At 41.1% G+C, this 16,474-nt stretch overlaps 1 protein-coding gene across 1 annotated transcript; it reads left to right on the top strand.

The window, feature by feature from the left end:
- Positions 1 to 5,166: 5,166 nt before the first annotated feature.
- Positions 5,167 to 12,529, top strand: mmp23ba (matrix metallopeptidase 23ba; the record flags this gene model as incomplete). Its single annotated transcript, XM_036130610.1, is given in 7 exon segments — positions 5,167 to 5,303; positions 6,816 to 6,955; positions 7,387 to 7,554; positions 7,630 to 7,794; positions 9,919 to 10,029; positions 11,981 to 12,107; positions 12,195 to 12,529. Coding segments are annotated over 7 exon segments (1,023 nt in total), but the record flags the coding sequence as incomplete, so codon positions are not given.
- Between the last annotated feature and the right edge of the window lie 3,945 nt (positions 12,530 to 16,474).

Genomic DNA, 16,474 nt, shown 5'->3' with positions numbered 1-16,474 from the left:
AGCATGATGCTGCCACCACCATATTTAACAGTGGGGATGGTGTGTTCACGGATGAGGTGAAGTGCTAGTACGCCACCTCAGACAGCATTCTGCACGTGGTTCAGAAAGTTCAGTTTTGGCCTTGTCTGACCCGAGCACCTACTTCCTGTTGTTTGCTGTGTCCCTTTAATCACTTGTGGCAAACTGCAAACAGGACGTCTTCTGGATTTCTTTCAAAAGTGGCTTTCAGCTTACCACTTTTCCATAAAGGCTAGGCAGGGTTGCCTTTGTGCCATAGAGACAATTCTTTGCTCTAAATTTTATTCCATAGTATTAGGGAAAAGGAGGATTTATACAAACAAATGTCGCACTTCTTTCAATTTTTAGTTGTAAATCATTAGTTTAAAAAAAACACGTCTTACCCTTTGACTATACAACTATGTGCTGAATTGTTTTTTTCTTTGATTCCTTTATTTCAAAGTTTCAAAGCCAACAATTCTAAATTACACAGAACTATGAAAAGGTGTAATAGTATAGCATTGACAAAGAAATCTAAATAAGCCCCAAAAAAAGAAAACAGACAAAATGGAAAAACACAACATGAAATGCTGATCGTTTTTTGTCTATCCCATAAAACCCCAAATGGAATACATTGAAGTTTGTGGTTACAACAAGAACAAAATGTGTCAGATGGTTTCAAGGAACTGTATGAGAGGAGAAGTGCAAGAAAAAGATTGTGTTTTCAATTATGTCTAAAATGCAGCATTTGTTAAAAACAATTCTTCTGCGTGTCTGAGATGAAGAATGAAAATCATAATCCCTTGTTGAGCAGTTGGCGGCTAAACTATTCCAGACTCTCTCCAGGATCCTCAGAGACGTCTCCCCGCATGTTTCGGTCTGTGAGCTCACTCGTAGCTTCAAGGTTTAGTCTAGAGAGAGCCTCCTTCGGTCCTCACGGTCCCCCCAATTTATCTTAATTTGAGCCAAAGCATGGATGTTGATGTGCAGCGACACAACGAGTGGAGACACGGAGAAAGTTGCGCTGGCCTGAATACATCAAACGCCTCGTAAGTCACTGAGTGCATGACTGCGGTGTGTTCGGTCGAGGTCAGTAGAGCATCTTGTGAATGTAATTCAGAAGAAAAAGAACATTCTTTAAATCCTAGTGAGAGACATTATGGAGTTCCACAGCAGAACGGGCTTGTCTATTTAGGAAAGGAAGCGATATATTACTCTTGACTGAAGGAACAGGGTCCAGAGGTGGAATGCAAAATAAAGGGTGCACTTTTTATGCTATCTAGCTTTACCATTTTACCCCAGAAAGGTAATGCTACAGAAACATCTGCATAGGGCAAAGTTTATGGATGAATCCCACAATGACATGATGACTTACCGAAACAAAATGCATTTATCAGAAAAGAAACTGCAATTCTGTGACCAGGCAAGCCAGCTTTTAGACTGAGTGCACACAGCATTTTCTTGGCTCTTTGCTTCTGAAAACATGCCTGATGTTATTAAAATGTTGCTGGTCACACTGAAGCCGTCACACGTACCTCAACCTGAATATAACTGGGAAGCTCTGCTTATCCTATCACAACTTACACAACCTTTACAGCATTTATACAAAATGTAAGACAAAAATGTAAACTACAGCCAAATTGCTTTTATATGAAACAGAAAAAAAAGAATCCTTGCTATTGTTGCTAAGATAATATAATACCTATTAATATAATAAGAGTGATGGGTGGCGCTTATTTAGATCCCACACCACGACAGCAACTGGTGAACTGCAAAACCGGAACTAAAAATATAAAAAATAAGTTAAGTTTTCTTGAAATGAGTGTATTTGTCATTTGATTTGAGCAGTTAAATAAGGTGACCTGCCAATGGAATGAGAATTCTGACCCCTAAAATAAGATAATTAGATATACTGCACCTGAAATAAGATGACGGAGATGGGATGTTCCTCTTTTAAGTGCAAAGATTGTCAAGAACAGAAACGGAGGACCCAGTATTCAGCCAGACAAGCAGATGACGTTTAAAGGCAGTTTATTTAAAGGACAGGTAATGGGTCGGAACCGGCGTGACATGCAGGCAGAATGATCCAAAAGCCGATCCAGGGTCAGAGCCAGGTGGTCAGAAATCCAAAAGACAGTCCAAGTGAGAATCCAAGAGCAGAGTCAGGGCACAGATACAGGTCCAGTAAGAGACAAACTTAATAATCAGCAAAGGGTCAGGCAAGCTCAGATAGTCCAGAGACAGAACCGGGTCAAGCAAAAAAGGCAGGCAATCCGATCAGGCAGGGGTCGGTCAAAACAGGCAGGCAGTCAGATCAAGCATGAAAACAGGTAATTTAGGGGTCAGGCTGGCTCAGAATACCTGGAAGCAAAATCGGGTCAAATCAACAGGTCAACAAGGAAACAGAGAACGATGGACTAGAATGACTCGTAATAATCTGGCTCTGAGCAATGGACGGAGGCAGGCATAAATAGAGGAGTGAACAGGTGAACGGAGTTGAAAACTAATTACTGGAAACAGGTGGAACTAATCAAAGGAAGGGTGGTGACTGAAAGTGAACCGAACTGATTGGTTGGTGACTGGTGGCTGAAAGGGGAAGAGATCTGACTGGTTAAATAAAGCAAAGTACAAAACTAAACCAAAACCCAAACTATGACAAATATCTTATTCCATTGGCAGATCATCTAATTTACCTACTCAACTCAAGGACAAATACACTCATTTCAAGAAAAGTTTACTTATTTTTATCTCTGTTTTTGCAATCCCCACAGTTTTCTCTATTCTCTATGATGTTTATTTTTTAGTATTTCACAGTATTTGCCGCAAAGCTACTAAACAAGGTCATGGAGATCAGGCTAACCAATTTCACAAATCCACCATTTTTATTCTTTTCACCGCAATTTTGTAGTCCAACTGTTCAAGTAGCTGAAGCTACAAATGGATAAGTGATAATGTTTAGTTGTTGGATGTATTAACCCACTCAACTCATTACACCGTCCCCCAGCGTACTACAAAATTGTCTGAACATGGTTGAGTGGAACGCTCTGCGACCTGGAGGGAGGTGGGGTTTAAGCGCCTCTTTTAGATTCAAACAGACAGCACCAAAACGAGTTGCTCTCAGATGCACCTCAGAACAGGGGTAAAAGAGGAGCTGTGGGGCAACAATAACGAGGAATTCAGACCAAAGCATTGCAGTTCCACTTTATATAGACCACAAATGAATTATTTCAATGTGAAAAGGAAGAACCTAAAAGCAAGATGTATTCGCTTTAAGTGCCCTACAACTTTGGGAGTCGGTTGCTGTTGTTGCCAATTTCTCTTTGTTATAATTACACAAACAATCGACTGTGGGAAATTTAGTTAGGAGGAAATTTCACAACTGGATTTATAGCACAGATGGCATCCTATCATGTTACCAAACTGGAATTCATTGGGCTCCAGAGAGCGATCCAGTCTTTCACAGGTGTTCTTACAAATAGTCTGCATGCATACACACACTGGTTGGAAAAGCTGAATCCAATGATTTGGTAGTGCAGCCCAATACTTTTGGCAATATAGTCTATGACACAGTTGGGGGCAACAAAAATTTAATCAGGCATCTTCTTCCACATTTCCGCTTTAAATCCACTTCCCATGCCCACTTAATCCCTGCAGGGTTGTGAGGGAGCTGGAGCCTATCTCCGGCAATCAACAGACGAGAAGAAACACGCAGAGACACCAGCCACGCATGCTCTCTCCCACCTAAGGGTAATTTAAGGTGGAGTGCTGTGTGCTATCACTATTATAATCAAATGCTTCCACTTATGAGAACCATGATCTGACTTCAGCACGAGAATATTTATGAAATCACTACAAAACACGGCACCAAAACACAGCCTTTGAAATCTATGAAATAATTTAAAGACCAGATGGTATTGTTTGGAGCTTGTGTAACTCACCTCCATTGGCCCCATCAGGTCGGTCAACAGGCTCACACTTAATAGGTGTTCACGGTTCTTCACGGTTGAAAAATGCCTTAGCTGCCTTGCTTAAAAATGCTTTTGCATGAACATTATCCAAAATCAGACAAAGCATACCCAAAAGAAATGAAAACCGGTTCCATCAGGACAACAACCATTGTTTAGCGCTGGCAGCTCAAAGGGTTAGTGGGAATATTCAGAGTTTTAGTGGTAAAGCTGTGTTAAAATGTTAGTAAAAGCAGTTAATATCCCAGCCGTAGTTTTCATTTGGTATAAATCCAGATTAGACTGATAATCTGGATTTATACCAATGGCTAGATGGAGACGGGCCGAGGCCGAGGTGGACTTCTACTTTCTACCTGAAAGAACTCAAAACACCATAGCGGTTCATGTTAACACCAGTTAATGAACCTGCTGTTGTCATGTTTGCATTTGACAATTATTTATACAGACGGTAATGATTATTTACCCAGGAAATGGAGGTGAGACCTTATACTGTGAAACAGTTACTAAGAAAGGAATATACAAAGCATTTCCATCCATCGTCTATACTCCCTTATCCTTGGAGGGTCGTATGGCGGTCTGGTGCCTACCTGCAGCGGCCATTAGGCGAGAGGCTGGTTAAACCCTAGACAGGTCCATCACAGGGACACAAGGACAAACAACCATAAACACACATACTCATACCTAAGGGCAATTTAGAGACACAAATTAACCTAACAGTTACGTTTTTGGACTGCGAGAGGAAGCGTGAGTAACTGGAAAGAACTCAAGCATGAAAGGGGGGAACATGCTAACTAGACTAGGCTTTAAACCCAGGACCTTCGGTCTCTAAGGCACCAGTACAGCCCCACACTATATGCTATGCTATAAAACACTTTAATATTTCTTCTATATGCACCACCTACCTTTTATTTTTAGCAATAATTCTGACCAAAAATGCTGTTCCTGGTCCCTTTGTCACTTCCTTCAGAAAGGTTGTTGGTTGCGCACCACCTTGTGACTCCATGTCCTGTTTAAATAATCAGCGTATTCATAAATAACTGTCCAAAGCAAACGTTACAACAATTAATAGGTTCTAAAAGTAGTCATGACATAAAGAATGCCATGCCATGGTGTTTTTTGGAGTTGCTTCAAGGATAGCGAGGGGAGGTGCTCACTGTTCTGCACTCTGTAAGGTGAAACATTAAAGGTTTTTGCTTTGTCCAAGGAAGAAGCTCACACCACCGTGTTGATCATCGGGATCCGCAAAGAGGCCCGTTCCCAAGTCCTCCACCTGTCCAGGAACAAGCGCTACACCCTGACCCCAGAGCAGCTCAAATGGGACAAGTTCAAGCTAACATATAAGTATTTATTCACACACTCTTCCCTTATTAACACAATTAAGTAGTGTTGGATTTAAGACCCCCTAACCCATGACGAGAGCATACCAAGGCCAAGACCTTTAAGGAGATGACACCAATGCCCAGATCAGAGCAGAGGGACACCAGGTCCAAGGCTAATGTAACACAGTGTTCAAGACATTTGCTTTAATCATAATAATGCAGTTGTTGCTGCAAACATTTGAAGAGAATCTACCCATGCCATCTCATTAGGAAGCTGACCTACTGGTGCACCTTCCTTAGTCAGGCCCACTGCCACAAAATTTAGATGAACCCAAAGTGTAATGTAAGGAGAGCCTCAACTGCATATCCAATAAATGTGACAAGCTGGTAACAAGGTAAAAAGGCAAACCAGGCGACTGCAGGACGCACACGTGCAGCCAAACGTTAACCAGCTTAGCATTAGCTGTACTATTTCATAGTAGTTTTCCAGAATTAATCATGGGGTGACATAGAGCAACTTTTGGTGGATGATGTTTTAGCGTGCGCCTTGAAATGCATGAGAAACACATGGCAAGCTGTTCTATTCCGACTAAACAATGTCTTTAAAGCGCAGCTAAACCACATCCACAGATGTCAGATTTAGGGACCTTCAGAAATTTGCAAAGGCAGACTTTGGCAAAGACAAAAGTGTTTGTGTCGTCCTACCAAAGCCCGTGTGACTCTGGTGTTTGTGCTTTGCTCCAAGTAAATGACTTTCCGCAAGCTGTAATAAATTGTGGGATTGTGTAACTCAAGCAAAGTGTTGAGACCACATTATCAAAGTCTTGGTGCCGTCTAAGTCTTGACTACATTCATACTTTGTTTTGTCTCGGTCTCACATGTCATGGTCTCACATCGGGATTCTTGCTTCAAACTAATCAAGACCCCTTTTATAACTTTTTTTTTTTTTTTTTTTACTGCAGCTCAGTGTGAAACTCTTGGCTGCATTCAAATGCGACCACTAAAGTTTTTGTTTTCTTTGAAAATGTCAATGCTCCCAGCTGTTCTCCTGGGACTCCTGGGAGAAACAATGTCCGGTGCAAATATACGGATGTTTCACTCTGTGCAGAATACAGAAAGAAACAACGATTAGTCCTCCACCTTCACCATGTGGATTGTAAAGGGCAAACTGCTCTGAAAAGCTTCACCAATTTCACTTCCTCTGGAGTTATCAGTCAACCCACTGACCCTTCAAGGAGAATTAAAGAAGCGACCACAGAGTCTCACTGCGGTGATCTAAAAAAAAAAAAAAAAAAAACCCGCTAAACTAACCGCAGACGATCTGATTAATACCTCACCTTCATTAAAAGCCCCAGAGCAGATCAAACCCTGGCTGAGATGCACAAGAAGATGAAGTAATGGAGCCGCACTCCGCAGTGCTTGTGGGAATTTGTGTGCGACCGAACAGTAGCCGCTGTGTTTTGGCCGAGTCCCTCAGCTGCAGAGAGGAATGTGCACAGAGCGCAGTCACTAATGGCACGATGCTTCCCAACAGGTTGCTGTCTTTTCCTACAAACCTGATAAATGCCAGCGACACGCGCCGAGGCATTGCCAGGGCTTTCGGCCTGTGGAGTGACGTCTCCCCGTTCTCATTCAGAGAGGTGCCAGCTGACGAGGAGGCGGACATTAAGATTGGTGGGTGCTCACGCTGCCTGCACGCAGCTGTACTAGTCTCCGACAGATGTTGCTTGGCTCCCAGGTCGAGTTCTGCTTTCTCGGTGCTTTTTCTTAAATCACTTTGCCTTACTGTAGTACAAAGTCTGTACTCAGTACAATTTTCTGAAAGGAAAAAAAAAAAACCCTCTAAATACTTAACCACTTCCATGGCAAATGAGAGTGAATTATGCTTTATTGGTCTCTCTGGCATTAAATTTGAGAGTCCAGCATAATTTGTCAGGGACAGGGAGAGGCATGGTTGTCATTCTGCAGGGTGACACTTCAGCAAAGAGCTCTCTGTCTTCAGTGATTCATCATTTCCCGACTGTAGTCCACACAGAGGAGATATGATAGGGTGAGTGCTTCCCCCGTTAACTCAGAGGTTTGTGTTCCTCTCTCTGATTTGGCAGGATTCTACCCGGTCAACCACACGGACTGCTGGCAGTCCTACCTGCACCACTGTTTCGATGGCATCACAGGTGAACTCGCTCACGCTTTCTTCCCGCCGTCGGGCGAGATCCACTTCGACGACCACGAATACTGGATTCTGGGAGACATGCGCTTCAGCTGGAAGAAAGGCATGAATCTTTGCTTTTTCTGACCACAGATTATGAATTGAATGAATGACAATAGCAGTCATGTTCTTGTTGCAGGGGTTTGGCTGACAGACATCGTCCATGTGGCAACTCATGAAATCGGCCATGTCCTCGGGCTCATGCACTCCTTGGAGCCAAATGCTATAATGCACTTGAACGCTACTCTGACAGGACGCAAGCGAATCACGCAGGACGAGGTCTGGGGTTTGCACCGTCTCTACGGTATGCTCGTAGTTCTCAGGTTAGCGAGATCCCTGTCAGAACACGGCAGGGTCTGGAACATATAGCGAGGTTTTAGAAAGTCAACAACTGATAAAATGTTCCTGTTATACCATTTTAACCCCTTTAAAATCCATTTAAGCAGGTACCAGACATCCCCGTTTCATTTAAGGTTGAAAAGACCCAGATTTTTGGGCATGTAATAAAAGTCTTGGGAAACACGAGTGCCATGGCAGGGCAGTAGCATAATGATCATAAATAAACATGACTTCAAAGCTAAAAGTGTAAACATTTATCATACATTACCCATAGAGGATTCTGTGTGGTGTTGCTTTCAGTGTCATAAATGTTTTAGAAGTTCAGGAACAGGTCTTTGATGTGGCTTCTCCTCTGTTTGCCATGTTACGCATCACAATTTTGCGCTCATGTATTTTGTTTCAATAGCTGTTGAAGACATCATGCCACGGAGCTTTATGACACTAAACCGCCTTCATATTCGTTTAACAGAGTTGCACGAAGGCCAGCTAAGCCAGGCAGGCTGTCATGCATTACTTAAACTTGTTCAAAAATCCGACACTCCAAATCTCAGCCCCTGTGTATACCGTACATGTGCACCCCTGCAACAGAGCCATCCAGACAATTTCACTCACCCCGGTATGCCAGAGGCTTGAAACTGGAAGTAAAACTGACAGCACGGCCTACTCTTTGATTAATTGGGATATTGTTTTGACCATTTGGGGACATAGAGAGAGCACTGGAACTTCCTACCCTGGAAATTTGCTGATTCGTTTATATGAAAGGGGGAAAAACACTGATCAGACAGCAATAATGACGTACTCAGTACTGACTCGGTTGAACACTGTGAATCCCAAACAACTGAATGTAACACATACACAAATACACACATTCACTAGTTGAACATCAGAACAGAAGTACATCTAAAGTGACCCACATACATCGTAGATGTCACGGGACTTGATTACCTACAAAATCACTTTTATTTCCTCACTTATGGACCCATGTAGCTCATGTTTTTCACTTCTGGGATATGGCAGGATGGCCAACAGTCTGACAGCACCTAAAAGAAGAAAGATCGTTTTGCAGAGCTAACGGTGGAGGAGGTAATCTCTTATTGAAAATGTAGCTTTATTTTTAGCAAGTTTGCAGGATTTATTCAATTTCATCCTTTCACCTTGATGGCCATCTCTGTTCATACTAAGCATTCACTTGAATTACAAGTGCTTATAAGTTTTAGCAGGTTTTTATCAGCAGTTGGAATAATTGTTGTATTTCTATTTAAATAGGAGTAGCAGACTACAGGACAGTTCTTTTAAAGAACATTGGATGCAAGTTGGACTCTATAATTCTTCTAAAAGGTTCTTAAATAATTGGAGCCCAAGAAGGACTTTCAGTTCTCCTTCTGTGATCCAGCAACATAAAATACATCTGGCAATAGATGCAAAAGGCTGTTACCCAAGTAGTGTCAGGTAGTTTTGGATCTTTGAAGATATCTTGGATTCCTCGCAAGTAAAAACATTAAAAATGGAATTTGTTGTGCAATTTTTCACCTGGTTTGAAATGCATTTCACACAACTGATTAATCAACACTGGAATTGAAAAGAGAAAATCGATGCCTGTGCTGTCACCATAGCTCCAAATGCCAACTCAGCCGTCATAATACATGGTAACCTCTTACTAGTCAGAAAGTCCGCTGGGACTGTGGGCCAAGGAAGGGAAAATATTGACATTATGATAAATTTAACTCGAGAATGGTATAAAGATGAAGCATTTTGTAATCAGATCCTGGAATTATGAGAATTACACCCAGATAAACATTTTAAAACCAGCTGTATACTACGAAATGACACATTTTTGGGTCCGAACCAACAGGAAAGTAGACCGCTGTGTTTGTCTTTGAGACTGAAAGCCAATGTGGCATTGATGCACACTGTATAAAGTCATGAGTCATCATTAGCGTGTATTACAGTGATTCGTCTTTGTTGGCCTGAAAAAGAGATTGGGAATCCAGTTTCTTTTTTTTTTTTTTTTGCAGCTGACTACAGAGAACCGCTATCTGGTCCTGCTCCTCCTAATTCCACCCCTTCCCCCCCCTCCAATCTCTTCCAGGATGTTTGGACCGGTATTTTATCTGTCCCGCCTGGGCCCGGAAAGGCTACTGCGACAGCAAGCGCAGGATGATGCAGAGGCACTGCCCCTCCAGCTGTGATTTCTGTTACGGTAAGGCAGCAGAAAGCAGAGACAGCAGGCCAGGGAGAAGAAAAAAAAAAGCCAAACAAAAACGAAAGCTTTCACAGCGTAAGGAGCTGCTGTGAACCGTTTGCCAATGGAACAGCTGGAGCCAACAGGTCCAGCCTCACAGAGCTGCGATGGAGTTTCTTTAAGTGCCCGGTTTAACAGCAGATTAAATCGCACTTCTGCAAACGAGAAGTCTTTCCCATGAGGTTCGGTAGAGTTGGTACCTGTTGGCCGCTGTTCAACTACAGCTGCTTTACGTAAAGCCTGACACATCAGCAATCTGAGCGCCTCCTTAGGTTTTACTGTGGGATGCTCTGCTTGCACAACAGGAAATGGCTCCTGTAAACTATCACGGCCCTTGCATTTTTTTTTTTTTTTTGCCTTTCCCAAGGATTTTGTCAGCAACGAGGGACAGTTCGGAGACAGGCACGAGGATACGATTCCTGGCCTGCAGGAATCTGTTCCTCATTGTTGATTTCGGGAGACGCTGTACGGCTGTGGAAAATTCCAGAGCGACTCCAAGCCGCTGGAATTTCAGACTGTGGCTTGAGGGTTAGAGACGCACCGGGTCAATTGGGATTTTTGCGGCATTAACGAGAATGAGAGGCTCTTAAGCAGTCTGAAGAGCCGAACCCGAGCAGCTCGTCTGTGTTTATCAGAAACCAGATTGGAGACGTTGTGATGACAGGGCTGCCACATCCCCAACAGGTCAGCATCACCCTCTCTGATGAGGGTTGGATCATGATGCTTCTTATGATAACCAGGTTGGGCGAAGGGCTTGTTGGGAAACAGTGTTTTATATTTATAGATTAATATTATGAAGGACACAGATAAATATATACTCTGAACCTTTTTCAAATTGTGTCACATTACAACCACAGACCCAAATGTGTATAATTGGGATTTTATGTAATAGACCAACATAAAATTCCACATATTTGTGAAGTTGAAAAAATCTTTGTTTTTGTTCTTCTAGCTTTGACAAGTTGAAATCTGAAAAGTGTGGCGTGTAATTGTGTTTAGCCCCCTTTATCCGACACCTCTAAACAAAGTCCAGTGGAACGCACATGATCACCAGATTACTACACAGAGTCCACCTATGTGTAAAATAATGCCAGTATAAATACTGCTGTTTGAGGATCAAGCAAGCATCATGAAGACCAAGGAGCAAAGCACAGTCCTATGAAAAAAATTGATTCACAGATCTCCATAATCCTATTTTTTGTAAAGAAACTGGCCAGAAATGTCTGTCTCCAGATGTGCAAGGCTGGTAGAGACGTCCTAAAGACTGGCTGTCGTTATTGCCTTATATGGATAATAATATGTTATATCACAATATAAATACACACTAAATTGGTTTAGATTTTTAGTTGTAAACTGTATCTTTGATATCCATTTCATCTATACAGTACACTGCGTTGACCTATCACATGAAATCCAGATGAATATGCTGAAGTTTGTGGTTGCAACATGACAAAATGTGCAAAGATTCAATAAGCTTATATAATTTTGCAAAGCACTCAGTGCAAAAAGAGAACTAAAAATAAGTCAAATTTTCTTGAAATTAATGTATTTCTCCTTGATTTGAGCAGGTAAATAAGATTATTTGCCAATGGAATGAGTATTTTTACCCCTAAGATAAGATAATTAGATATACTGCACTTGAAATAAGACGACGGAGATGAATTGTTCCTATTTTAAGTGCAAATATCTTATTCCATTGGCAAATAATCTTATTTACCTGCTCAAATCAAGGAAAAATACTGTCATTTCAAGAAAAAAAAAATCTTATTTTTAGTTCTATTTTCGCAGTGCTATGAAAGAGTTCCCTATTAGCTTTTATTATATATATAAAAAAAAAAGATTTGAAATGATTTGGATATTTACATTAATGTAGTCGTTTTCCCACTAATGTATTTCCTCCCCATTACAGACTTCCCTTTTCCCACTGCAGCCCCGACACCAACTCCACCAAGGACGAAACACAAGCTGGTCCTCGAGGGCAAGAAGCTCACTTTTCGTTGTGGGAAGAAAATCGCGTCAAAGAAAGGCAACGTACAGTAAGTTCCTGGGTGTCGTATGAGTTTTCCTACCTGTGGTGAGGATGCGGTGCTTGGACAGTGTCTGAAGCTTCACTCCTGTTTCAGCTGGTACAAAGACGGGGAGCTGCTGGAGCACTCGCACCCAAACTACATCTCCTTGAAGGACGACCACATCACCATAGTGGCCAACGCCATCAACGAAGGCACGTACACTTGCATCGTGAAGAAAAAGGACAAAGTTCTTACGAAATACTCATGGCGCGTACGTGTGCGCTTCTGATGGTCTCATAAGCTGCAGAGCACACAAGACTCTAGGGCACATATTTCAATTAAAAAAAGTAAATTAATCTTGTATCGTCAATAAAGATTTTCTGCTTTTGATAGTCATTTTGTAAATCCAGTTGTGTACATGCAAACAATAAACGTTTTATACTACCCAACAGTAAAAACTACGTTTTTTTTTTTTTGGAAATTTGGTTTGAAAAGCTTGTGATTTAGCTCATTTTTGGAGCAACATGCAGTGACCTCCAAACATATTGGCACCCCTGGTACAGACATGTTTGGCCTTAAAATGTAATGTCCTGCTGAACATTTTAAGATGGGAACATTTGATGGTGGGAATCAACCTCAGAAATTATTGTTTTTAAATCACTGGTGCCACTTTACTTTCCTCAAAGAAATCCTAGTATATTCCTAGAAATGTAACTAATGGGTTTTAATTATACAAGATACATGCAATATCCACTTTTTAGCCCTTAAATACATTTTGTTGTGTACTTGGATTCTTGATGAGTGCAAAAAAGCTGGATTTAGTCTCTGCAGGAGCACCATAGATATCTTTATATTCTTTTTGGGTCATATTTTTCAACCCATTCAATTTTTTTCTATTCTGTATTGCGTTTTTTTTTTTTTTTTTGGACTATTACGTCACAGTATTTGCTGCGGAGCTTCTAAACAAGGCCATGGACTTCAGGCTTACCAATTTTGTGAATCCACCATTTTTATGTTTTTGAGTGATTTTGTAGTCCAAGCTGAAGGATACCAAAGCTACATGTGGATAAGTCGTTGGTTGTTCATTACACCATCCCCCAGCGTACTAAAGGAATGGCTGAACAGGGTGCAGCGGACCGCTCTGCGGCCTGGAGAGACAGCAGCATATCTAGTCACTCTCAGACGCACTTCAGAACAGGGGTAAAAAAATAAAATAAAAAAGGGGGAGGGGGGGGGGGTAAATTAATGAGGAATTCAGACTAAAGCATCGCAGTTCCACTTTATATAGACCACAACTGAATTATTTCAATGTGGAAATGAACTAAAAAGCATGATTATGTCCCCTTTTATATAATCCAAATATATAGGAACCTTTAATTAGTAATCTATGACATCCTGTTTCCCCAGGGTAAAAATATATACGATAAACTGCAGTGGCCTATACCTCTTAGCTACTCTTTAATATGGAAAAATAAGAGAACATACCATACAGTTATTACAGATAAATGTTGCTATTAAAATGGCACGTTGAGAACATATCACAAAACTGCTGAGAACTTATCATGGATTCAAGGTTTTGGTAGTACAAGGACTCCCCTCTCTGTTGAACTCACAGCGCACCCTAAGGTGAACAGTATCTCAAAAAAAGAGCCCCAGTGATTCAGTGCATACATGTTTTATAGTGTGAAATAAAATGACGGTTGGTTATAAAAATGAGGGCTGGAATCTGAGTGTCAGACGTTAGACCTGCTTCGTGGAGATGAGGCCTCGCTCCTTCTCTGGTTTTATTATACCAAATCTGATCAATTATTATTTTCCCCTCCTTTATTTTAAGCGATTCGTCCAGGAGTTGACCTGAATTCAAAGTGCAACTAAAAACAAGCTGTTAAACATACTTGTAAAACAAAATGGCCCTGCCATTGTAAACAATGAGAATTTAACTGAATGTTTGCTGCTAATGGTTTTACATAATGAGCTAAGAACAGGCTTCACTTGTGTAACTTCAAACGAACTTAAAAAAAAAAAAAGTAGTGTCCCGTTTTATGGTAAAACAAAAATAATAAGTTTCTACTTTACAATATTGACAAAATATTTTTGGAAACATATTCAGCATTGCAGGCTATTCTCTTCATTGAAGCCCAGTGTGAGCATTGGCAAAATAAATTCCCAATTCTACAAAAATTAAATCCTAATAAATTGTAAATTAATGAATTAGTCCTACTTGTAGACATCTAAACCCGGTGAAGACAGCAAGCTGGAGTAGAAATGAATCATCAAAATTAACACGTCTCTCCATTTAAGTGACTTTGAGCTCAGATTTGAAATGAGCTGATCTGAGCCATTGCTGCTGATCTGCTGACAGCTCTTGAGTTTACAGAGAATGGGTTAAAAAAGAGAAAACACCCAGTGAGTGGCAGTTCTGTGAACAAAAAAGTCTTTGATATTGTCAGAGGAGAGTGGGCAGAGTAGTTGGAGATGATCGACACCAAGCAGCTAAAATAACCACAGGCTCACCAGATCTGGCCCAGTTGGAAAAAAACTTAGCCTGGCCTGTGGGTCTTGATATCAGCAGTAATCCTGACATGGTTGGGTCAGATTTTATTTTTTAGATCTTATTTTTTATTAGTCACTAAGTTCAGATCAGCTCAAACTGGTTTCTTGACGTGTGGTGGAATAGGATATTCACATCCTAGACCTGCAGGTACTGTGTGCCAGCACCATACAGTACCTGCAGGTCAATATAGATCACATTCTCTCTGGGATGTTTCTGACTCCTTGTTGAATATGTGACCCAAAGAAATGGGATCATTTCAAGCTCAAAACATGGTCCAACACGGTGGGTCTAATTAAGTGGCTGGTGAGCTTATAGTCAGAGCAACATTTAAAAGTTAATATCGACTAGAACTCCAATAAAAAAGGCTGAACGCAGATCCAAGTTTAGTTTGCTGCAAATGAAACTTGCAGCAGAGTGGCTTTTTCAGGTCACAGCGTCTCTACAGCAAACACCAGACGCTGAGTGCCAACCAGTTGTTTGTGAGGCGTGACAGAACGAAGCTTTCTCTGTCTCACAATTACTAACATCAGCATGCAAAGATTGCTGAACGTGCCTGAGAATTTAGCTGGGACTCTGTGTTTTTGGTCAGATTAAACTTTTGAGCACTTGAACACCAAAGAACTCCATGCAAGCTCAGGATGAAACAAGAGACACACTAGGGCTGGGCGATATGGCTTAAAAATAAAATCTCCAATTTTATTATACCAAATATGATTAATTGATTTATTTTCCTCCTTTTCATTTCACAAAAAGAAATTAAAAGAAATTATTTTATAAACTTGCTTTTATTTCAGGAATGTCATCATTACACAATGAGCAAGACCAAGCTCCATTTGTGTAACTTCAAGCTAATAAAAAAAAAAAAAAGGTAAATGGATAAATTAAAGTGTCCTTTATTATGGAAAAAAGTTTCCCCTTCAAAATATTTGGACAATATATTTTCCTAAACCCGCCTCTCGCCCAGTGAACTATGGAGATAGGCACCAGCACCCCCGAGACCCCATGAGGGATTAAGCGGTTCAGAAAATGGATGGATGGATGGATTTTCCTCAACATATATTCAATATTGCAGGCTATTCTCTTCATGGATCCCCAAAGAGTGCATTAGCAAAATAAAAATCCCAAATTTTCCAGAGATGAAATCTTAAATTGTAAAATTTAATTAATTGATTAAATCAGTTTATTGCCCAGCCCTAAAACAAACAAGTGGTGAAGCAGCTGATGACCACTGTTGAGTGTGCCTGAGGATCTGTGATGCTGTGGTCCTACGTCTCCTCCACCAAAAAAAAAAAAATAGGAGAGCTTGTTGGAACTATAGCATCATAAACCCTTTAAAATACCAGAATTTAAATACAAACCAGGTGGACTCCATCAGGAACCAAAACGGGTCATCATTGGGTCTTTCAAGCAAGAGAAAAGGGTAAAAAAGTATGTGGCCAAAACAACACGCTTAACCAGATGAGGGGGACTCTGGAGGACCTCAAGGGAGTGTGCAAAGAGGACCGGTCCAAGTTCCCTGTGTTTGTGTGTGTGCTAATATTTTAAAAAGATCAAGTGTTGTCCTAAAGGGGAGCTGTAAATAGTGCTGAGGACGTCATGCCAGTGTGTGTGGCACCTTCTCTAAAAGCTCCAGCATGTTGCAGCAACAACAGAGGAAAAAACCTGTGGTGGCCAGCTGATTCAACAACAATGGGGGGGGAGGACAGATTTCTGAATTGATTAACACCCCCCTCTCTCAGGAAAAGTAAATCTTTATACTGTGGGTGAGGTTTTCTTTCTTGGGCCTGAAAAAGTCACAGAAGCCATTTTCTCAGCTGCACGGTAATTACACACTCACCAA

This window comes from Fundulus heteroclitus, chromosome 1 (assembly GCF_011125445.2).
Source record: "Fundulus heteroclitus isolate FHET01 chromosome 1, MU-UCD_Fhet_4.1, whole genome shotgun sequence".
Taxonomy (NCBI): domain Eukaryota; kingdom Metazoa; phylum Chordata; class Actinopteri; order Cyprinodontiformes; family Fundulidae; genus Fundulus; species Fundulus heteroclitus.
This window is presented reverse-complemented; position numbering and strand designations above follow the sequence as displayed.